The sequence below is a fragment of the Acanthochromis polyacanthus genome, chromosome 2 (assembly GCF_021347895.1).
Source record: "Acanthochromis polyacanthus isolate Apoly-LR-REF ecotype Palm Island chromosome 2, KAUST_Apoly_ChrSc, whole genome shotgun sequence".
In the NCBI taxonomy this organism is placed as follows: Eukaryota; Metazoa; Chordata; class Actinopteri; family Pomacentridae; genus Acanthochromis; species Acanthochromis polyacanthus.
The window spans coordinates 43,472,201-43,495,592 of record NC_067114.1 but is presented as its reverse complement, the minus strand read 5'-3'; the positions used below and the strand labels follow the sequence as shown (position 1 = coordinate 43,495,592).

General features: G+C 38.1%; 1 protein-coding gene across 1 annotated transcript; it reads left to right on the top strand.

The window, feature by feature from the left end:
* The first annotated feature begins 269 nt into the window (after nucleotides 1–269).
* LOC110970671 (N-acetyllactosaminide alpha-1,3-galactosyltransferase-like) lies at nucleotides 270–9,852 on the top strand. Its single transcript, XM_051945035.1, has 5 exons — nucleotides 270–841; nucleotides 2,513–2,596; nucleotides 2,695–2,790; nucleotides 6,697–6,834; nucleotides 9,082–9,852. Exons 1-5 carry the CDS (start codon nucleotides 813–815, stop codon nucleotides 9,764–9,766), a joined length of 1,032 nt encoding a protein of 343 aa, XP_051800995.1. The 5' UTR covers nucleotides 270–812; the 3' UTR covers nucleotides 9,767–9,852.
* The last annotated feature ends 13,540 nt before the right edge of the window (nucleotides 9,853–23,392 follow it).

Here is a 23,392-nt window from a genome sequence, read left to right as displayed (position 1 = left end):
TAGACACAAATTTGCTCCATGGTGCTGATTCATAATCTGCCCTTTATTATTCATAGCGCTAATAATAAAGTACAAAATAATGAAATGATATGGAAATCATGTATTTATGCTTTTATTCGGTTTGATTACCTCCTTTTCGCAAGACAGCAAGGTTTTAAAAGTTATATATTTTATATTTATGCGTATTATATTAAATTTGTCTCTGTACATACAAATATCAACAAGTATTGATGTGTTTAAATGAGAGGTTGAGAAAATCACAATTGAAATTCTTCTAATTGTTGTTGTAATTATACTGTGCTAGTCCAAAATTATGTGAAAATGCATGTACAGTTTTAGTGAAATACCAGAACTTATGTCTCATTGCCTACAGATCATGTGACCGACCTAGGGTAGATCTGAATTATTATTATTATTTTATTTGCTATTTTGGGCCACAAAGACGTTCACACACACACACTTACAAATAAAAATTTAATTTAAAAAACAACTTTTACAAAAGGATACTTTGGGCATCAAGGGGCAAAGGGGCAGGTGCTCCAGCTCCCTCTGCATGTGCCTGACTGCATTGAGGATATCATGACTTTTGACAGCTGTTGTTTGCACACTAAACAAATTGAGGTTTTTTTTTTATTATTTTTGTTTGGGTTGGGCTATATTTGCAGCCCTTTATGCTCTGTTTCAAAATACCGGTTGGCTCTGCTATGCAACAGGTTCACTGTTCTGTGTAAACTGAAGTTGTTTGTGCTTTCCTTTCAGGTGTAATTTTATCCCCCAGCCAGCATATCGCTCTGACATTGCCTGCCCGTCGAATGAAAGGACAGTTTTTCAAAGTCATGAGGTAATGTGCCCCTTCTCTTCCAGTTAGTTTTGTAAATATTTTCAGTAGTCAAGCTGATGATAAAAGCAGCTCATGTTACTCAAAAAAAAAAAATTACATTTGATAAAAAGGCACAAATACAAGCTCTGTGAATTATTCAAAGGGACTAGGTTTACTGATTCTAATCATGCAAACTTTTTATAGTTTTAAATTCGCACTGCTAGTCTTATGGATAAGTATTTCATTTCCTTCTTTAAATTGTAAAACTGGGCAAAGAGATGTTGAAAACATGCCCTTTTTACCACGCAAGGTATAGTATGTCATTTCAGCGTCACCTTAATAATGGCATCACCTCTAAAGTGAACAGCATTTACAAACTGCCCTTAAAAATGCAGGCCTTAAAATGGAAATTCAGTGCAGTAAAAGTCAACACACTGTCCACTACGGAGATTCAAGTCTTTCACTTTTTCAACCCTTCATATGTCCAACTTCACTTTTGATTACAGACTTAATTCCCTTCATACCAGCCTTCAGGGATAAGTTCTGCCATTCTTCAGAGACAGTGTTTTACGGCTGCTCCTTGTTGGAGACGTTTTGTTGCACAACTTTTCTCCACCCCAAAGGTGTAGAGTCATTTCAGGTGACTGTGTTCACATTTGTCATCTTAGCAAACTTCTAAATCATTTAGACAGTTTGCTTTGGCTTAACACAATGAACAGTTGGCCGGGTTGCGGTTTGTACTTTACTTGAGACACTCTTATGTCACCATGGCAGTGCAGCTGTAATTGTAACTGAGCAGCTTTAGCCTGGTAGCTAGATTTATGTGACATGAACCAGTTTGTGTTGATGTTATCTGACCAAAGAATGTTTCCTAGCATTTAGCAGGTTTCTGTTCCTGTTGAGTCTAGCGCTGAAGAGCAAGCGGAGGTTTTTGTCGTAGTGGTTAATGAACAGTTGCACAGACTCTGACTTACTTCTATAACCACTGAGCCAAGACGCATGCATTTGCACATGTTTTTTGAGCTTGGTTATGGAACTAGTGTACTGTCTGTGGCATCATTTTGGAAGGGCAGACTATGGGTGGTCTTGTGCCTCGTTCTGCAGCTCCTAAATACTTCTCCAGCTGTGTTTTGATTGACTTTTAGCTGGCCAACATTCAGGCTGTATGGGTTCATGTTTTGAATACTCACTATCTAAATTTTCAATCTCACTGGCATATATGTAAAATATCTTTTGTTTCCATTTACTCTTCTACCCAGTTTTGAGGCAGTTAGGTTTATCAGAAATCACAGAAGTATGGGGTTTCGTTTCAGGGATCACAAGGGTTTTTTTGTTTGTTTGTTTTGTTTGTTTTTTATCTTGTGTATCAGGGCAGTTGCATTGTGTTTCTCTTTTGGAGCCTGTATTTGCGAAATCATCTTTCCACGAGATATGTTTGTTTACAAGTTTAAATACTGTTCCCTTTAGAAATAATGCAATTGTTGAGAGGTGATGGGCTGTTGTTTACGGTCCATACATTGAATTAAGAGTCCAGACGAAGGCCGGAATTGATCACACACGTTAACATTTACATTAGTGTTTTGCCCTCATACAACTTTCTGTCCCTGTACCATGCACTTGATTTAAAGCCATGTAGGCTAAATTGAAGTGTTTTCTTCCTTTTTTTCTTCGTCTGCTTTTGCATTATCCCAGTGGTCACATTCTGAGAGCAAGAAATGTGTGGATCTTCTGCTGCCTTGTGCTGCTTGTTCTTGGTGTCATTTCCTTAAACTCAAGGTGTGTATCGAAAGGCACTTGCAAAGCAATTTCTGCAAGAATTTCTACCAAGAAATGTTGTCACAGTAACATGAGCCATTTTTTTTTCCAATTTCAAGGTACTTAACAGACACTATAATGAGGACGGATCTGCCGGTGGCCGTTACAGAATCATCAAGACAATATGTTAATGTGGACGACACGCTCAACTTTGAGTAAGAGATCTACAAAAATAATAACAATACTAATAACTGAAGTAATTGTGTTTTAATTGTAACTTTTCTCATGTGCAAATTAAGTAGAAGTCATGTTATTGACTCATAAAATCTGAAAAGGTGGATGGATGGGTTGACAAAACATTCAACTTTAACATGAAGGCAACAGTTTGTTTACCGTTTCAAAGCAGTGTTTTTTCGTTCAACTTTTCCATTGAACATGTGCATTATGGTAAACATGACAACAAAGGGCCCTAACCTTAATCCTTAGAGCTCTATTGGAGGCTATTTTTTAAGGGTACTTTCACTACCATTACTTCTAAGCTCTTATTGTGTTTATTATAAGTGCTAGTGCTAATACATGTCATCTTGTTTTTGTCAGAACAGTCCAGGATATCCAGCTCTTCCATCACTTAATATGATAACACTTGCATATTTTGTTACACACTACCGTTCAAATATTTGGGCTCACCCAGACAATTTCATGTTTTCCATGAATCTCACACTTTTATTCATGTGCTAACATAACTGCACAAGGGTTTTCTAATCATCAATGATCCTTTCAACACCATTAGCTAACACAATGTAGCATTAGAACACAGGAGTGATGGTTGCTGGAAATGTTCCTCTGTACCCCTATGGAGATATTCCATTAAAAATCAGCCATTTCCAGCTAGAATAGTCATTTACCACATTAACAATGTCGAGATTGTATTTCTGATTTATTTAATATTATCTTCATTGAAAAAAATAACTGCTTTTCTTTCAAAAATCAAGGACATTTCTAAGTGTCCCCAAACTTCTGACTGGTAGTGTATATTTGTGTGAAGGGGAAAGCATCCCATATTATTAAAGTTCTGTATTTACGTGTATCTCATCATAAATTGCCGCTAGCAGTAGAGGAACTTTTTAGAACGGTGTCTGGGCGATTAATTGGAATCTCTAGGACAGTGTGGCTTACGATGTGGGAAAAGTGACGAGTTTATGAGTGATGGGCGTGAAGACGGTTGCACAGGTTACAACTATGATTAGACTGTACTTACATTCCTAACTGTTATTTTCTCACCAACACTTCGCTGCACACACAAGCAGTGACAAGTGTAAGATCGTTAGAATATCACAGAGTTTAGCGGCCAGCTCTGGGTGTCAAACCGCAGCATAGGCAATTTCAGTGAGTCACTTTTATTTTTAAAATCGCCTTCATTACTCCATTACAATCAGACAACTGATATCTGACATACCTTCATCATTGATCAACTAAGTCATATCGGTGGTATGATCAGATGTAAATTATAGGATTGGAGTCCTCTGGAAAGAAGCAAATGATCAATCTGCAAAAATGTTAATCTCTGTGCAAAAATTTTTCCAGTTTAGCAGGGTGCACGCTCCTGCTGAGACTTGTTTTTTGGTGCCGTTTTGTTTGTTTTGATTTCACAAGGGGTGCTTTTCTGCAAATATTTAATTCCTCAAATGTGGACTCTAGGCAGGAGCTGTATCCTTGCTCAGTCATTCATGTGTTTAAAACTAACTTGTCTCACTTTTTGTTAGCACTGTCACTTGATGTTTCTTTGTCGTGTTTCATGGATTTAACTTATATCAACATATATTCTCTTATTTATAGGTATGGTTAGTGTGACATTTAACTTGACCAGTTTGAGCCCAGTTTGTTTTTCAGACTAAATGAAATAATTGACACACTTGAACTTGTTTTATGGCACTTATCCAGGTTGTTTTCTCCTGACTAGATCCTTGCTTTTGTTGGATCTACTCCCAGATGCACATCGCTTACGTGTCTGCCAAATGAAATTGTAGAATTGAATGGCACGCAGACCAGGCTAACGCATAAGCTCACAACTCAGTGACGTGTCACACATAATCACTGACAAAAACATTATCTCCCTCCCGGTTATGAAGTAATGCTGGGAAAAGGGGCGTATTATATGAAGAAAACTCTTCTTTAATTACCTGTGAGAGTTTGATACATGTCTAGGTTCACACTCTTATGTGATGCCACCAGGAAACGACAATATGCAGGTCATGCAATATGACAAAAGCTTTCGCCTCTGCACTGAGGCGAGAGCTTTTGTCATATACATTGACAAACTGCCAGCCATACATAAAGACATACTCGACGTTAAATGGGGGGCTATGAAGTCCCTTGGCTACTGTGTGATAATATTTCAGTGACACTAAGAAACAACAGGTTATAGTCTTTGAGTCAAGTCTCATTTTTCTGTTTACTCAGAGCAAAGAGTTCAGTGACGCATAGGACAATAGCATAATGAAAGGTCATGATACTCAAAGCAAGCAAGCTGCACAAAGGACAAATGAATCCCTGAGGGCATAAGTTTTTCTTGAGGTTGGGCACGGATGTAGTCTGAAATGGTTAACCCTTTGATAAAGCACTGTGGGTAAGGAGATACCATTTTTCCTTTGGATTGGGGTCATGTTTGACCCATGTTGTGCATCAAAGGGTTAAACAAGGTAAAACTTAGTCATTTGCATGTACTGCAGCTGCGTTTGTGGAATTAATCAACTAGCTAGCTGATTTGTTTATTCGTTACAAACGCCACTGACGGACTTGAATGTTTCTGACCTTTGGGTTGTTCTGAATCATCTGGCACCATCAAGAAGAAAACACAAATACCAAAAGTCTTAACTTCGCATAGTTTTTAATCAGAAATTAAGCTTTTGGTTAAAGTTGTACAACTGGAACTTTCACAAACTGGATAAAACAAATGCAGAGCTACGTAAGCAACTTGCTTTTCTCAAACACAGACAACTTTAAATAATCCAGTAATACTTTGGAGGAAAGAACTGTGCGAGAAATAACAAGCTTGGTATGAAAATAAAAACCTAAGGCTAAAAAAAGTTAATAAAGAAGGGTTGTTCTGCATATTTGGAAACAATGAACAAATGCACAAGTAAGCAAAATAGCTTGAAACGAGGAAGTCTCCAAATGCAAGCAAACAACAAACCAGTTATTCAGTCAATGGTGACATTTTGCAGTTTTTTTGACTTGCCAGTTATGTTAGAGGAAGTTTCTTGAACATGAACCATTGTAGAGGAACTGATAAGATTATATTCATTACATTGAAAGTTGATTAGCATTAAGCTATGTAACAGAAAATGCCAGACCCGATATGATGCAGTTCCAGCCTCAGATCCTCAGGTGAAAGCCTTTTGACTGCCCGAAAGTCACGGTTCAAATCTAAGCCTGACTTTGCTTTTGCCATCAGGACCCCTCAGCTTTGGAATGACCTTGTCTTTTTTTAAATTGCTTTTTAGTATTTTATTTCATCCGTATTTTCTTCTTTCAATTAATGCGTTATGCATTTTTTGGTACTTTTATTATTTAATTTTGTATCAGTTGTGATTTGTCCTATTAATTTATGTCTTTGACTATTTCTACAGAAGTGTATATTTCAAGATGAATAATCTGAAGTTTGGAACTGATGTTAAATCAACCAACTCTGCCGTTTCATGCATTGAAATTTTGAGGGTTTTTTTATGTACTAGTGCTACGGAGGCACAGTAACTCAACAATGAATCTGTATGTGGTGTATGGTGCTTTTATTTTTAGAATTCCTCTTACCCAGAACCTGTAAGCAGCTGAAAATTTGTAAAATGTATTTCATTGTTTTGGTTTGTTTTAAGTGACATCATCAGGGAGCTGAAAATGATAAACAGTTGTACAGTAATGTTAGTAATTAACTTATCTCTGTAACTGTGAAAACACTTTTTTTTTTTTTAAAAAGATACAATTATGAGACCTTTAAAGTTCCTAAACTGATCTGATGCAATCATTACATTAGAAAGCAACAGGGTGGATTAAACAAAAACAAATTGACTTTCTTTGTCCTCCCTTTAAAGTGACAGTATTTTGTTTTCTTCTTCCATTTAAAGGGCCAGACCAGCAGTTCAGACACGCACATCTTGGAGAGCTCCGATCATCTGGGAGGGAATGTTTGACCCCAAAGTTTTCGACCAAAAGCACATCCAAGAAAATTCAACAGTGGCCCTCACCGTGTTTGCTGTGGGAAGGTTTGTTGTGCCAACACTGTCAGAACATTCTTACAATTATACGAGATGTTCAGTGGCGGATATATGCTTTATTAAAAACCTAAATGGAAGCCAAGTAACCATACCAGTACAAGAACTAATGGTGGGTTCTCCAGGCTCACTTTAAAGCTGCATAGTGTCGAGGTACAGCTGTGGAAAGATGCTAGATTAAAGATGCTAATCGCTTAGGATGAACAAGAATGAAGGAATACCTTGTGCCTGAATCGATTCAGGTTTATCTACTGTGCAACACATCATGTTTACTCAAGATCTCCTTACCAGTGTTTGCTCTAGCTTAAAGAGGTTGTATTTCTGCTGCTAGGGTTACTGTCTGTAAAAGGAAAAACTAAGTGATGCAAGCATAAACTAATGCAAAGAGCTGGTTCGGTTCAAGGCTCCTCATTTCACTTAATCATGGCCAACCTCACCACAAAGAATCCTACAGTTGTAAAAAAAAAAAAAAAAAAAAAAAAAATGGGTGTCACATCTGGAAAAGTATAAGCATTTGATCCTCTTGGAAATGTTTCCCAGAGATAAAATGTGAAGTAAATGAAGTATTCTCACTCATTTATGGGTTCTGTAAAGTGTCTTGAGACAATTTGATTGTAATTGACGCTATATAAATAAAATTGAATTGAATTGAATTGAATTTACTCAATAATATCAATAGGTATAATGTACTTCTGTGGAAAATGTAAGTTTCCTCAGAAGCTAGTAGCATAAGTAATGTCTTGTTGGTGTTTAAGACTACTGTCTAGCCATCTTTCACATTACTTTGCTGAATTTTTTTGACCACTCTTCAATGAAAACTTCCCTCAGTTGCACAATATTCCAGAGTTTTCTTACAGTTTCAAATCTTCTCACAACAAGAATCTAATCTGGCCTTTATTATTCTATCTTTGGATCCATTCCCTGGTGAATTTGTTAGTGTAGTGAAAATCATCATACTAGGAAAGGCACCAGTTCAACTTTTGTACATATGGCCTCAGATTATCTACAGAATTCTTAGTTTACATAACAAACAATATTTCCACCACCATGCTTCCATCGGAATGAGGTTCTTCTTGAAAGCTGTCCTTATTGTGGCCCAAACATGTCTACTGGCTGACCAGCTGTTTTTTATTCATCTGTAAAGAGCAGATTTTTACAAAAGGCCTCGTATTTGCCTTTATGCTCATTGGTAAACAGTGGTTTCACTTTGGTATACTTTTTGGAGCCACTATTTAATGGCATGACATCTAATTATAGAATCAAACTTTGACACTGACAGTTGCAAGAGTTACCTTCAGATTATGTGACAAAACTTTGGTTTCTTAGAGACTCATTTGTGCATGTAATGAAATGCTGTTGGGCTGAAATTTCTGTGACAGCCGGTCCTGGACAAATCGGCATTCGACAGATGCCATTCGTTGCCGATTTTCCTCACAGTGCCATAATTCAGATCATTTTAAATTCCTTTACCGACTGATAAGAATCCACATTTTTTATCTCTTTATGTCTTGGCATATTGACACCCCACACAAAGCAAAGAAACCATCAGATCCTCGATATAAAAGGTTTAGATGTGTCACTTCTTAAGGACGTTTGAATCATTAGCAACTAATGTGAACTCCTATTTCTAATTTAATGTGTGATTATAAAAAATGACCACAAAATCTAAACTTTTCAGAGGTTCAAATTGTGCTTGTTTGAATATGCTGACAAATGATGTGTTCACATTTAGATTACACACCAATTTGGAGACGACTCATCTGCTTAGTCACGGCAGAATAGACGATATCTAACCTTGACCGTAGCAGAGAGTCCTGGTATATCTGTCGGAAGATAGTTTGGGATGATGTCAGCTAACAGTTGCAAGGAAATACCTTAGAAAGGAGAGAGTCATTTTTCCTTCACAGTAAATATTTCTTTTCTCTATGAATTAACGTACAACAAACTAGTGGAGTTTGTCTTTGCCAGTGGGACTGTTTTCGTTCAAGTTTGATTTTTAAATAATATGTCATTTGGTGACTCTTCAGTGACTGGTATGGTGCTGATGGACTTTACATACACGATATAGCAATGTATTTTGTTTAGTCAATGCTGTGATGTGTTTATTGTTTGTATTAGCTTATTTGTTTAACAGTCACTTAAAACACTCAATAGAAACTTAAATAACAAACTAATCATACCCTGATCCATCCGATTCAATCCGTTTTACACTTGTTTTTCTCTGGGTTTCTACTTAAGGTACCTGGATGCGTATCTGAAGACTTTCCTCATGTCAGCAGAACAGCATTTTATGTTGGGATTACCGGTGACGTATTACGTGTTCACAGATTTACCAGACAAGGTGCCGAACATCACAGTCGCTCCTCAGCGAAGCCTGAAAGTCATGCAGATATCGAAGCACAACCGGTGGCAGGACATCTCCATGATGCGAATGAAGACGATATCGGAAGCGATCGAGTTGGAGCTCCGTCACCTCTTCAGATACGTCTTCTGCTTTGACGTGGATCAGGAGTTTAAGGGGAGGTTCGGCTCTGAGGCTCTGGGGGATTCTGTGGCCTTGCTCCATGCCCACTATTACAAAGCAAAGGAACCTGCTTTCACCTACGACAGAAACGTCAAATCCAAAGCCTTCATGAAAACCGGAGATTACTACTACCACGCTGCCATCTTTGGAGGCACATGGGAAAATGTGAAGCATTTGGCAGATGCCTGCTACCTGAACATCATGGAGGATAAACTGAATGACGTGGAGGCTCTGTGGCACGACGAGAGTCATCTAAACAAATACTTTTGGATTCATAAACCAAGCAAGCTGCTCTCCCCTGAGTACTGCTGGGACGAAAGCATCGATGATAAGTCGGACATCCACATCTTCCGCCTCGTATGGGCGCCAAAGCATTACGACACACTTCGTACTTCATAGAACGGCCAGACAATCACAACAGAATACTCTTTATGAGGAAAAGTGTACAGCTATTTACTACAAGCTTCGGATCGGTTCTTACACACGTGGACAAAATTGTTGGTACCCCTCAGTTAAAGAAGGAAAAACCCACAATTCTCACTGAAATCACTTGAAACTCACAAAAGTAACAATAAAATAAACATTTATTGAAAATTAAATAATCAAAATCAGCCATCACTTTTGAATTGTTGATTAACATAATTATTTAAAAAAACAAACTAATGAAATAGGGCTGGACAAAAATGATGGTACCCATAACTTAATATTTTGTTGCACAACCTTTTGAGGCAATCACTGCAATTAAACGATTTCTGTATTTGTCAATGAGCGTTCTGCAGCTGTCAACAGGTATTTTGGCCCACTCCTCATGAGCAAACAGCTCCAGTTGTCTCAGGTTTGATGGGTGTCTTCTCCAAATGGCATGTTTCAGCTCCTTCCACATATGTTCAATGGGATTCAGATCTGGGCTCATAGAAGGCCACTTTAGAATAGTCCAACGCTTTTCTCTCAGCCATTCTTGGGTGTTTTTGGCTGTGTGTTTTGGATCGTTGTCCTGTTGGAAGACCCATGACCTGCGACTGAGACCAAGCTTTCTGACACTCTGCAGCACATTTCTCTCCAGAATGCCTTGATAGTCTTCAGGTTTCATCATACCTTGCACACTTTCAAGACACCCTGTGCCAGATGCAGCAAAGCAGCCCCAAAACATTACTGAGCCTCCTCCATGTTTCACCGTAGGGACAGTGGTCTTTTCTTCGTATGCTTGGTTTTTGAGTCTATGAACATAGAGTTGATGTGCCTTACCAAAAAGCTCCAGTTTGGTCTCATCTGTCCAAAGGACATTCTCCCAGAAGCTTTGTGGCTTGTCAACATGCATTTTTGCAAATTCCAGTCTGGCTTTTTTATGAGTTTTTTTCAGCAGTGGTGTCCTCCTTGGTCGTCTCCCATGAAGTCCACTTTGGCTCAAACGACGACGAATGGTGCGATCTGACACTGATGTACCTTGGCCTTGGAGTTCACCTTTAATTTCTTTGGAGGTTGCTCTGGGCTCTTTGGATACAATTCCAACGATCCGTCTCTTCAATTTGTCATCAATTTTCCTCTTGCGGCCACGTCCAGGGAGGTTGGCTACTGTCCCGTGGGTCTTGAACTTCTGAATAATATGAGCCACTGTTGTCACAGGAACTTCAAGCTGTTTAGAGATGGTCTTATAGCCTTTACCTTTAAGATGTTTGTCTATCATTTTTTTTCGGATGTCCTGGGACAATTCTCTCCTTCGCTTTCTGTTGTCCATGTTCAGTGTGGTACACACCTTTTCACCAAACAGCAGGGTGACTACTTGTCTCCCTTTAAATAGGCAGACTGACTGATTATGAGTTTGGAAACACCTGTGATGTCAATTAAATGACACACCTGAGTTAATCATGTCACTCTGGTCAAATAGTTTTCAATCTTTTATAGAGGTACCATCATTTTTGTCCAGGCCTGTTTCATTAGTTTGTTTTTTTAAAATAATTATGTTAATCAACAATTCAAAAGTAATGGCTGTTTTTGATTATTTAATTTTCAATAAATTTTTATTTATTGTTACTTTTGTGAGTTTCAAGTGATTTCAGTGAGAATTGTGGGTTTTTCCTTCTTTAACTGAGGGGTACCAACAATTTTGTCCACGTGTGTAAATCTAGCTACCAGGCTAAAGCTGCTCAGTTACAATTAAAGCTGCACTGCCATGGTGACATAAGAGTGTCTCAAGTAAAGTACAAACCGCAACCCGGCCAACTGTTCATTGTGTTTAGCCAAAGCAAACTGTCTAAATGATGTAGAAGTTTGCTAAGATGACAAATGTGAACACAGTCACCTGAAATGACTCTACACCTTTGGGGTGGAGAAAAGTTGTGCAACAAAACGTCTCCAACAAGGAGCAGCTGGAAAACAGTGTCTCTGAAGAATGGCAGAACTTATCCCTGAAGTTCTGGTATGAAGGGAATTAAGTCTGTAATCAAAAGTGAAGTTGGACATATGAAGGGTTGAAAAAGTGAAAGACTTGAATCTCCGTAGTGGACAGTGTGTTGACTTTTACTGCACTGAATTTCCATTTTAAGGCCTGCATTTTTAAGGGCAGTTTGACTGAATAGGCAGACTGACTGATTATGAGTTTGGAAACACCTGTGATGTCAATGAAATGACACACCTGAGTTAATCATGTCACTCTGGTCAAATAGTTTTCAGTCTTTTATAGAGGTACCATCATTTTTGTCCAGGCCTGTTTCATTAGTTTGTTTTTTTAAATAATTATGTTAATCAACAATTCAAAAGTAATGGCTGTTTTTGATTATTTAATTTTCAATAAATTTTTATTTATTGTTACTTTTGTGAGTTTCAAGTGATTTCAGTGAGAATTGTGGGTTTTTCCTTCTTTAACTGAGGGGTACCAACAATTTTGTCCACGTGTTTAGCTTGAGGAAGGTCAACCGGTAGAAAAATAATAGTAATTTTAAGCATTTGTACGTCTTTGAAGTCTTTGTGTTTAATGATGTTTTAGGAGGATTTCTACAAAACTACACTCTATTATGTATGCAATATACAAATATTTTTCTAGAAATGTTTTGGATGCAGGTTAGAGGAAAAAGCAAACCTCTCCATGCACAGCTGAATGTCTGAGAGGAAAGATTGATTGATTGATTGATTGATTGATCATTTATTTCAAACCAGCTTCTGACATCACCAAAATCAGACTATTTATATAAGTGATTTGAAAAGGGGATGGATGAAGCAAAGCTTATAAATTCCAACCCCCCACTCACCACCAGACCCCCATACAGGACCACACTCTCCCGCCACACACAACATATAGACAAGACAAAAGACAAAAGACAGACCCATTACACTTCAAACCCACACCACTCCCCCCTTAAATATGTCATTTGTTGATAAATTAACGCACAAACCCACCTATGTGATTTAAGGCGAGAAAAAATGTGATCTTGAAATTGCACTTTTTTGTTTCTCTTTTTGTGTATTTTTCCTGCTGTATTTATTGGGAGCACTGCTGAATACATCCAAGGGAAAGTAGAAATTTTTAACTTATCTATCATGTAAATACACTCGCTGTCCAAAAATCCCCTGTTTTCATTCTCCAGCTGCAGATACCTAATACCTGCGTAACAAACACCATTCACACCAGCCTCATCTTGTGTTTTGTGCAAACTATGTTCACGTGTTGAAGGAACTTTGATCATGTTCCCATAGTGGCGTTATTCTTTAGCTCTACTGTGGCTAATGTGTAAATGGCCTCGAGGAGCTATTAGAAGGCTGTGGACTGCAACTTTCACTTATTAAGAGTCATGAATTCTGGCTGATCGATACACAAACCTACAAAAGCTGATTTGAAGAAAGGGAGGGGGTGAAAAAAGGTACTACCAAAGGACTGATGGTATCAAACCTCAGGCTACTTCATCTCATCACAGAGAAGGGCTTTCAGCAGTCATTGTTTAACACTACAATGGAGATCTATCTTACTGTGCCAAATATGTCTACTTCCGCATTCCCTGAGTATACTTTATCTTGATGACTTTATGTGACCCAATAAACTTCAGAAATGTGCACTTTAGTGAGTGAGACTGCTCGACCCTCACACAGCTAACCAAAGATGCTTTAAGACAAGCACAGGATGTATGATTTTCAATGCAAAAAGCCCTTAGTAAAGCACTGCTTAGTCAAAACATTCCTGTCAACCATGCACTGCGCAGAGTAGTATTGACTCTATGGCTGAATCCCAAACCGCCCCCTACACACTATCCCTACACACTATCCCTCCGTTTGCGCGTTCCCGCGGAGGGTCCTCCATATTAAGGGCCGTCTCAAACCGCGTAGTGCGGAGGGAGAGTGGACTGTTCAGCCCTTAAATAGCGAGTCTGCATCGATGCTCACTCTGGACAACTTTTTCAGGAAGTGCAACGTCGAAATGAAGGAGGAAACAACATATCGATGTAAGTTCCACATGCGTCCATTACTTCTCCCACACCTTTTTCACACTGACAGAACATCTCAAAAAGAGGGGTGTAAAAAGATAAATCAAAAGAAACAAATCTTCTCTGCTGACGTTTGATTTAATTGTGCACCCCCTGACACCTTAAAATTTGAACACAACTGACAGAATTAATTTATTAATTTATTCATTTGTTGGATTTGAAATGCCAGATAATAGGATTGGAAAACGTGAGTGAAAAAAGTGGGATGCTTTCGTCTTCTGGAAGCAGCAGCGATCCTTGTTAGTTGCAACCTGTGCCACAGCGGTACAGCCATGACAGTAGGCGTCTTTGTGTTACCATGGCGATGACGTCTTCCGTTTTCCGGTGAGGCGACAGGGCATCCCATTCCTGACGATCGTATTTATACCCTCCCCCTTCAATTAAAGTGCCCTCCACAGCTGCGAGTGTCACTTCTTTTGGAGTGACACTCGGTAGTGGAGGGGGAGTGTGTAGGGGGCGGTCTGGGATTCAGCCTACAAGAGCTGTGGAGGTGCCTTTGGTATCCGGTACCAGGAAGTCTGCTTCAGATCCTTACTGAAATGAGCACTTGTTTCCACCCTTTCTCCAAGACCCTGTTGCTGAGTCATGGACCACTGCCTATAGATTCAGAGTACAAGCCTTGGTATTTTAGAAATGCTATGACTCGGGTGTCTGACCAAAACAATTTGTCGAGGTTGCTCAGGACACTTTGCTATTTCTGTTTCAACCAGGAAGTACGAGAACCAACAGTTCACTTAATTTTTAATGTATACCATCCTTGCAAGTGATGCTGTTACAAGATGAAGAATGTTATTTGCTTTTACTGTCAGTAGCTTTTTTTTTTCTTTTTTTTTTTGCTCAGTTGTGTAATCTGTTGTAACAATAACAATACTGTAAGAATAAAAAATATCCTTTTGGTTTGTGTACTAGAGCTTCAAGTGACAACTTTATTAAGACACCTTCACAAAGACAGATAACCATAACAGTGCAAAGAAATGCCAAAAAATGAAAGAAATGGCAGCAATTTGTCCAAGTTGTAGAACCGGATCAGTCATAAATTCCTATCCCAGTATGAGTCTGCTTGATGTCTGCATATTTACTTCCCTGTAGAGGGTTCAGGTCTTACAGTGACTCCGCAGGCAAATCTTAAGCCTATGGAAATGTTTTATGCAAGTTTCCATGTCAGCTCTATTAACTGCTTTGCATTTGCTAAAAATGAAATGGACAATAGAAGAAGAAGACTTGAGATAATCTGCTTCAGAAAAGTTAGAAATTAAGCCAAACTTTCAACACTTTATAATAACATAAAGGTACGGAATTATTAGTAATTGTTTAGGTTTTGCAAAACACATATCCTCAAATTTCTTGGTGTTCTCAATGGAAAATAGCACATAGTTGCCAAAAAAACATCCAATTTGCTAAAAAACATCAGCTTTTCTTTTACGCAAAACAACTAAATCACTTTTTTACATGTTTACTTAAGGGCTACACTGAGGTTTTGGTCAGATAAAATCTAATAAAACTGCTCGATTCAGCTGCACATACAATATGTATTTTAAGGCCATTTATCTTCTGTTTATAAGAAAAGAAGCCTGAAATATTTATGAAACCTTATTTATCCTTGCGTTCCCTGTTCACTACTGCATTTAAGCGCAACACTGAACAAGGAATTGTTAAGAAAAGTGAAGATTTTCTTTTCAAAACAAATTTCTGGGTTCCCCATCTAAAATATTTGACGAGGCGCGACACCTCGGACTAATATTTACTCACATATATACAGCCATGGCCATAAGTTTGGACACAAGTTCCATGACGCTTGTGAATCTTAGAAAATACCACAAAATTGTCACTTACAATACAGTACACAACTCCTGAGAACTATATTAAGTTTCATATTTTAAAAAAAAAAACATCAAAAGAGTTTGGTGTCATTTTGTTATTCTTACCAAATTCGGTTGTGAAAGTACTGCATTTTTTGTTATTTTCTTCTAATATTATGTTTTGGGAACAAAGTTGTTCCAATTGTTGGAATTTATTGATAATATTATATCCCATGTTGATTTGTTGACTAATTAAACTGGTGCTGTCAAAAAATATTAGTTATGTTCTGTAATAGACATCAAAACAGACATAGTAAGTCATGCTGTGTCCAAACTTATGGCCATGGCTGTAGCTAAACCAGAAATGTTTTCAGGTCCAAAAGTATCTTCTCTTGGACCAACTTTCCAAGATCATAAGTGAATAACTTGTTTCTTTTAGCACATTTAACACAAACCAAATGAGTTGCGACTAGGTTTTATTATTTCTGCAGTCTCTGTAACTTCTCAGCTAAACTCCAGATTTGCAGCAAATTTGGTAAATATGCTTCTAAGAAAGGTTTATGCTTTTGGACACATCTATAAAGTTTTTTAAAAAGTATGCAGGCAGATGTTAAAAATCAGCCTTTTGCCAGTTTTGCATTGTTGTTTTATCCTTCTACTTGTAATATCTCATAAAGTAGACCTAAATCACCTTCTTCAGACACATATCTGTTAAACAATACTTAAAAACGTTGGAGCACAGTGTTTAAACATACAAAAGTGCCATCTTACCAACCTAATAATAAACTAAATTAAGCCAGAGAGAAAGAAAGACTGCAATAGGTTATGGGAGAAGGCATTATTGGTGAGTCACATTATTACAATCATCTAATCTCAGACTGTCTCAACACAAAATGCGTCTTTTTGTGTTTTCTGTTATCCATCCATCCATCCATTATCTATGCACCACTTAATCCTCATTAGGGTCACGGGGGGGCAGGAGCCTATGTTTTCTGTTATGTTTAAGGATAAGATGAATGCAGAAAAAAAGCCTGATATTTCTGTTTTTCCCCATGTGCAGAAAAATCCTGTCGAACCTGTCACTGCTGTATGGAAGGAGCGGTTTTAAGGCGCCATCTTATTTGTTTGGTCAACATGATTCAGCCTGTCAGCCCTGCCAAACCCCAACCTACTGCATTTCTTTCCGCTGATTACCGTGGTCAAATGGCAAGACTCCACCCACGTACGGTAAGACTGGAAATCTCATCTTTGCAGCACCAACAGCAGAAAGAAATGACGTCTGCATATTATCACGTCAGCTCGGCTCACCCCTGGGTGGCCGACCCCGAGTCACTCAGCGTGAATCACACCTGTGTCATTCAGCTGACCTCGGATCAGCTTGGACCTGTCTGGCTGAAGCTAATGATGTATTATTCATAGACTTCCACCATCTGGCACAGCAGCACACTGAGCCACTTCAGCACTCAGGCTGCCAAAGACACATGAGCAAGAAAAGGGCAGAATATTATCAGAACAAGTGCCTGACTTAGAGCTTTGGTGTTCATAACAAATGAAGAAGAATTCTACTTTAAAGGTGTGTCATGAATTGAAATATTTATCCAATAGAGAAGTTCTGAAGGGACAGTATGGGCAAGAAAATCTAATCAAATGCTCACAAGCATCCATCCATCCATTCTCTATACACCGCTTTATCCTCACTAGGGTCGCGGGGGGTGGAGTCTATCCCAGCTGACTCGGGCGAAGGCAGGGGACACCCTGGACAGGTCACCAGTCTGTCGCAGGGCTACATATACAGACAAACAATCACACTCACATTCACACCTACAGGCAATTTAGAGTAACCAATTAACCTCAGCATATTTTTGGACTGTGGGAGGAAGCCGGAGTACCCGGAGAAAACCCACTCATGCACAGGGAGAACATGCAAACTCCATGCAGAAAGATTCCAGGCCCAGGCCGGGATTTGAACCGGGGATCTTCTTGCTGCAAGGCCAAAGTGCTAACCACTACTCCACTGTGCATCCCTGCTCACAAACAACTATATCTAATTTATATTTGTTCTTGATAGATACTTCTTTGCTTCTCATTCACTGTGTAGCTCATTTACAACATGGAGAACTGCCACATAAGATACCATCAAAGCACAACATTGAATCTGTGGTTTAAATCTTGGGTAGTAAAATATGAGGTGTGGTTTTTAAACAATTGAACTGGGTTCATGCCAAGCCAACAACAGCATGCATATATGAGCTGTATGTACATGTTGAACAATAGGCAACAACTTTGTAGCCAATACAACAGCATTATATTACAGCAGTTATTGCTAATCATTACATTATAATTTAATAGTGGCAGCTCACATGGTGTAGCTTGTACAGTTGCACAGTAGTTGTATATTGCAGCTTTTGTGATTTGCTAATTGCAATGTCACAATTTGGAATAGATTAGCTGTTCCCAATACATGTTGAACCAGTGACACCATTTTTGTTAAATAGTTCAAACACAGAATACAGCAGTGGTTGATAGTTCATGCCAGATATTAAGAAAAACTACAATATAAGGAAGCACAGTTTGGCCAGTCACCACTTGAGGTCGCTACAGTCAAGTCTTTGATACGGTCTGAAATCAGATTCTTCACAAGCACACAAAAAAGCAGCAGCACGATTTCACCGAACAGTCTGACAGCCATTTCTAATCATCAACGCTGATATTTCGTAGCTTCATGGACTCCTGCACATTTAATCACCTCTGACCCACTTGTCTGTCCAGAGTTCTTCATCATCTGGAAGAAAAATACTCTCCTTAGTTGAGTATGAATATTTCCAGTGCTTCTAACAATACAGCAAACAAATCTCCAGCTCATCAAGTCAATTTAGTGTGTTACTGAATCTGCAAAGCCCTATTATTTTAAAACAACAATCATTTGTAACCAAACTGATTCAAAAATGTTTCAAAATAATGTGTGTTTTTTCTCAGTTCTTGTGATATGATCTGATTGTTTCTGCGGCAAGATACTAACACTCACTTCAAGAAACTTTGTGGAGCAGATTGACATTTAGGATGATGAAAAATTAATATAGTTCTGAGAATTGGGCTGTACATAATTTATTTGAAAGACAGGATTTCAGAGCGTGCAGCTGAGATCTGACATTTTTTCCACTTCAAACTGCATCATCTTTTATAGCTGTCTGTGCTGAGAACTGAGCAATGCTTTGTTTAGGAAGATAAAGACAGATTTCTGACTTTGTAAGTATGGATGATACATAAAGACTGAGCTAGCTGTTCACTCATAAAAAAGTCCAGGACATGGAGAAAGCCTGGAACAAGAGATAATATCCCTTTACAGGATAAACTGCAGATACACAACAGTTCGATTCTGTCTAAAGTTCAATGGAACTTCTCTTTTTCTTTTTGCTTTTATACCAGAAGACCTCACAGACATGCAAAACAACCTAAAGGAACACAAAGGGACAAAAAAAAAGCCTCATTCAGACACAAAACAACATCGAAGAGATGAAAAATAGCTTCAAAAGAACGCAAAGCATCCTAAAAGTGAAGCTAAAAAGCCTTAAACACACACAAAACAACCTTAAAGAGAATCAAGACAACCTTAAATAGATGTAAAACACCTTCAGAGACACAACACAGTTTCAAAGAGATGCAAAACAAACTCAAAGTGACACAATATAACCTCTAACACACACAAAACATCCTCAAAGAGACTCAAAATAACCTCAAAGAAACACAAAACAACCTAAAAGAGACACAAGACAACCTTAAAGAGATGCAAAACAACTTTAGAGACAGTAAACAATGTAAAATAGACACAAAACAACTTTAAAAGGATGCATAACAACATCAAAGAGACACAAAACTGTAACTTGTGTTACAAAACAAACACAAAGAGACAAAAAGAAACTCAAAGAGACGCAAAATAACTAAAAATGGATGCAAAACAACCTAATAGACTCAAAATAACTTCAAAGGGACACACAACAGCCTAAAAAAGACTCAAAAACAACCTAAACAGACACAACAAAACCTCAAATACAATTTAAATTTAAATTTACAATTTGTACAATTCAAAATAACTTGGAAAAAAATCACTGGTTTAATCTGCAACTGTGTGTTGAATCTTTACTTGTTTTTGGTCTTTTTTACATTTTCTAAAATTGCAGAATCTAGATTACATACAAAAATAAAACAAATCTAAATAAATTTATAGACAGAAAAAAACACCATAAGACACATACTGCACTGTGTGCAAAAACTCACTTCAACCTTAGAAAAACACCACACGGTGGCGTTCAAAGCAAACAGTAACAGGGCAACAATTACTCTGCAGAAAGAAATTAGTATAAAATAAAAAATCAGCAATGTTATGGCAGAAACGTTCAAGCTGTCAGATGTATAATGACCTTAGAAAGTCTGGTTATATTCTTATATTAGTCCAGTGTGCAGAGTTTTTCAGCCACACCAGTATACAAGCTGGCTTCTAAAAGTCCTCTGATGCCCGACCATGAGGACAAAGCACCAACCTGACAAATAATTCATCTTCATTCATGACTGCAGAGTGATGAAACGTGTTTTTCCTCAGAGGATCATCTTCATATTCACCTGAAAGATCACCAACCAGCTGCAGCTACACAACAGCAAGAGCTTTAAATGCTTCATTCTGACATTACTGAGTAAGGATCATCTCTAGTAAAGCTCACACCGGTCTGCAGCTCTCGATATCTGTTTCTTAATTACAGAAACGTGACTTTGTTTCACATGACTGTTCTGATACCTCGGGAAGGAGCAGCTAACAATACAAACTGTTTGTGTCCTCGTTTGTGCTGAAAATAGAAGCAGTGAGAAGGCTGAGGTGGGGCCGCACGGAGACGGCATGTGTAGTCTGTTCTTCAAGGAGCCAAAATAAAAAGCTGGAATGAAGAGTCAAGTGAACACGTCGAGCTGTAAACAGCCCGATGCTTTTCTCTGCTGAGGTGACATCGCTTACACTGACATGATGCAACTAAACATTTACGAGCTTTTAAAAGTGATAATGTATTGACATGATGAGCAAATTATCAAAATAGCCGACAGTTGTGTTGGGGGATGAAATGTTCGACTTGCTGAGGATTTGCCACTCCATCTGTTTGACATTAATGTTAACTGAATATACATTTAAAACCATGAATATGATGAGAAACAGAGCGGGCACTTGTAAAGAGTGTAGTCACTCAATTTCAAACATTTCTGGAAGTACGTTTTGTTCATGATTTAGCTATTTGTTGTTTGGAACCCAAGAGTAAGATCTGGTTCAAAATCTGAAGAAATAAAACTCCCACAGCCTTGAAATTTGGTAAAGACACAGACAGAGTAGTTTCCAACAGATCTTAATGATTAAATAGCTCCAACAGAGGCCACGTTTTATTCAAACAAGAGTTGCATTGGGGCTTCAGAAAGTTTCCTATAAGTGCGTATGGCTGTATCCATATTTTCTACAAAAACTATAGTCTTTGGTTGACATTTCACCAAGTTTTGAAGCCTCTAACATCAGTAGAATTTTATATGTGGAAGGTATGGCAAGACATGGTTCCAGTTTTTTTTTTGCAATATTGACAAAATGGTGATGTGAAATCATTGGTAAGACCATAAAAAGTGGTGCTCATAGGGGTCTAAATGTTGTCTTTATATGTGCAACGTTAAAAGCTGTTTCCACGTTGTTCTTAATTTGAAACTTAATCTACAAGGTTTATTTTGCATTACTGAATATTTCTTTACATATACTTGAAATGAACATTAAACAGGAACTGATCATTTAGCACACATCACAATAAATGTCCAACAAACATACGCTTACAGTGACTTTCTGGAATCCCAAAGCCACTTTTTTTTCCATCTTCAAGAGCCAGTAATTAAAAATGTGGCCCCTACTGGACCCATTCAATCATTTGGATCCACTGGTAATGTCTTTATTTGTGTCCTCGGCATATTTCATGGCTGTAGGAGTTATATTTCTGGAGATATTGAACCCTAAATATGGCTTCCCAGTTAAAATGTTCTTTGTAAGTGAAAATGCAAAAATTCCCAGGTCTGAAAACATATGAAATTTTTAAAATTCAGACTTTTTTTTAAACAGAACTTTAATTTTGGGTCCCAAATAACAAAATTTGAGATGGTGGAGCAGCGCTGCTATCTATAATGACATGAATTGACCTTCAGATGCTGTTTTTCTTCATTTAATGGCCAAATAATCCAAAATAACTTGCAGATTAATCAGTATTGAAACCTCTGACAGTCAAAGATAATTATTAAATACTTGAAATACACATTCACTGACACATCACAGTTAATGTTCACATCCAGATACATATGTATCAAATACATGAGAATCCACACTATGGTCTATGGATTTTTCATACAGGCAAAAACTGACTCCACCTTAGGTGTAGAATAAGTCAGGTGGTCCAAAACCCAGCACTTATTTAGTGCTGACAAAGTATTAAAAAAAAGGGTGGGGGTTGGGGGGGGGGGGGGGGGTTGGCAGTTTCTTCTGCAACTTGATGGCAACACCTTTGACCAATCGCACTTGAAGCACTTTTTGCACTTACTACAGGTTTTTCCTTATGTCTGAATTCTTGCTTGTGTTGTACGTCGCTTTGGACAAAAGCGTCCTCTAAATGAAATTGTAGAATTGTAGGAAACTGATAAATTACAGACCAAACAGGAAAAACTAAACCTTATTTGTGCAGCAGCTTTTGTATGATTTGGTACAAGCGAAACAATCCAATCCATTTTTTGAATTGGTGAAAAAGTTAGCATAAAATCACGAACAATGCTTTCAAAATCAAAGAGAATAAAACTTAAAATTAAAAACACAATCTGGGGGAAAAAATCATTAAAAAGGAAATAAATTAATAATTAAATAAATGAAGAAAAATAAATAATGGCCATAAAAAAGCCACCAAGCTTTAAAAAGGTAGGCTTTAAGACTGCACTTTAAAATGACTAAAAGACTGAAAGGGTCAGCGGTTCACACAGACATGTCGGCTGCTGCTCGACCATAAAGTGCTTTAAAGATAAGTGAAAACACTTTAAGATTCAGGTCCAGAACCTGACAGACACCTAATGGAAGGACTTTAAAATAGGTGTTGTGCATTTTCTCCTTCTGGTTCTAGTCAGGCAGCAAAGTTCTGAATCAAACGCAACTGATTTATAACTTTTTGGGCCGGAACAGATGGAGAGCATTACAATAGTCTGGCCTGCTGGATAATAAAAGTGTGCATTGGTCTCTGTGTGTCACTCAGATGGAGAAATGGCTGCACTGGAGCTGTATTTCTGTGATGATAAACAGCAGATTTGGTGACATGTCCCACTAAAATCCTACGGTTTGATTCGGAGTCAGAAATGACACCGAGGTTTCCCTGATAATTTAATTTTGTGGTCGGTTTGTGTCTCTGAGCCTGTAATTAAAATTCCGGTTTTATCCTGATGGAATCTGGAACAGATGAGTGAAAATAAACTCAGAGTGTGTGTGGGATCAGATGCTGGTTACTGTCACTGCAGACAGCACAAAATGTAACAGCAGCTTCAAAACACACATCAACATAACACCCAGGACTGCCCAGCAAATAGACGCATCCACAGCTGGACACCAGGCATTAGACAGTCAGACGCCATGTTTGACTCACCTGACTAGACATTGATTCTCTTGGTCTGTTATTAATCCAACCCCAGATATTTTCTGCGACAGCCACTCTGGTTTC

What these genes read in the sequence shown, in the direction of transcription:
- LOC110970671 (XM_051945035.1), top strand. Translation starts at nt 813, where the DNA reads ATGAAAGGACAGTTTTTCAAAGTCATGAG. An exon ending in CAGTTTTTCAAAGTCATGAG is followed by an intron (nt 842 to 2,512) that starts GTAATGTGCCCC and finishes GCATTATCCCAG; the next exon opens with TGGTCACATTCTGAGAGCAA. An exon ending in GTCATTTCCTTAAACTCAAG is followed by an intron (nt 2,597 to 2,694) that starts GTGTGTATCGAA and finishes TCCAATTTCAAG; the next exon opens with GTACTTAACAGACACTATAA.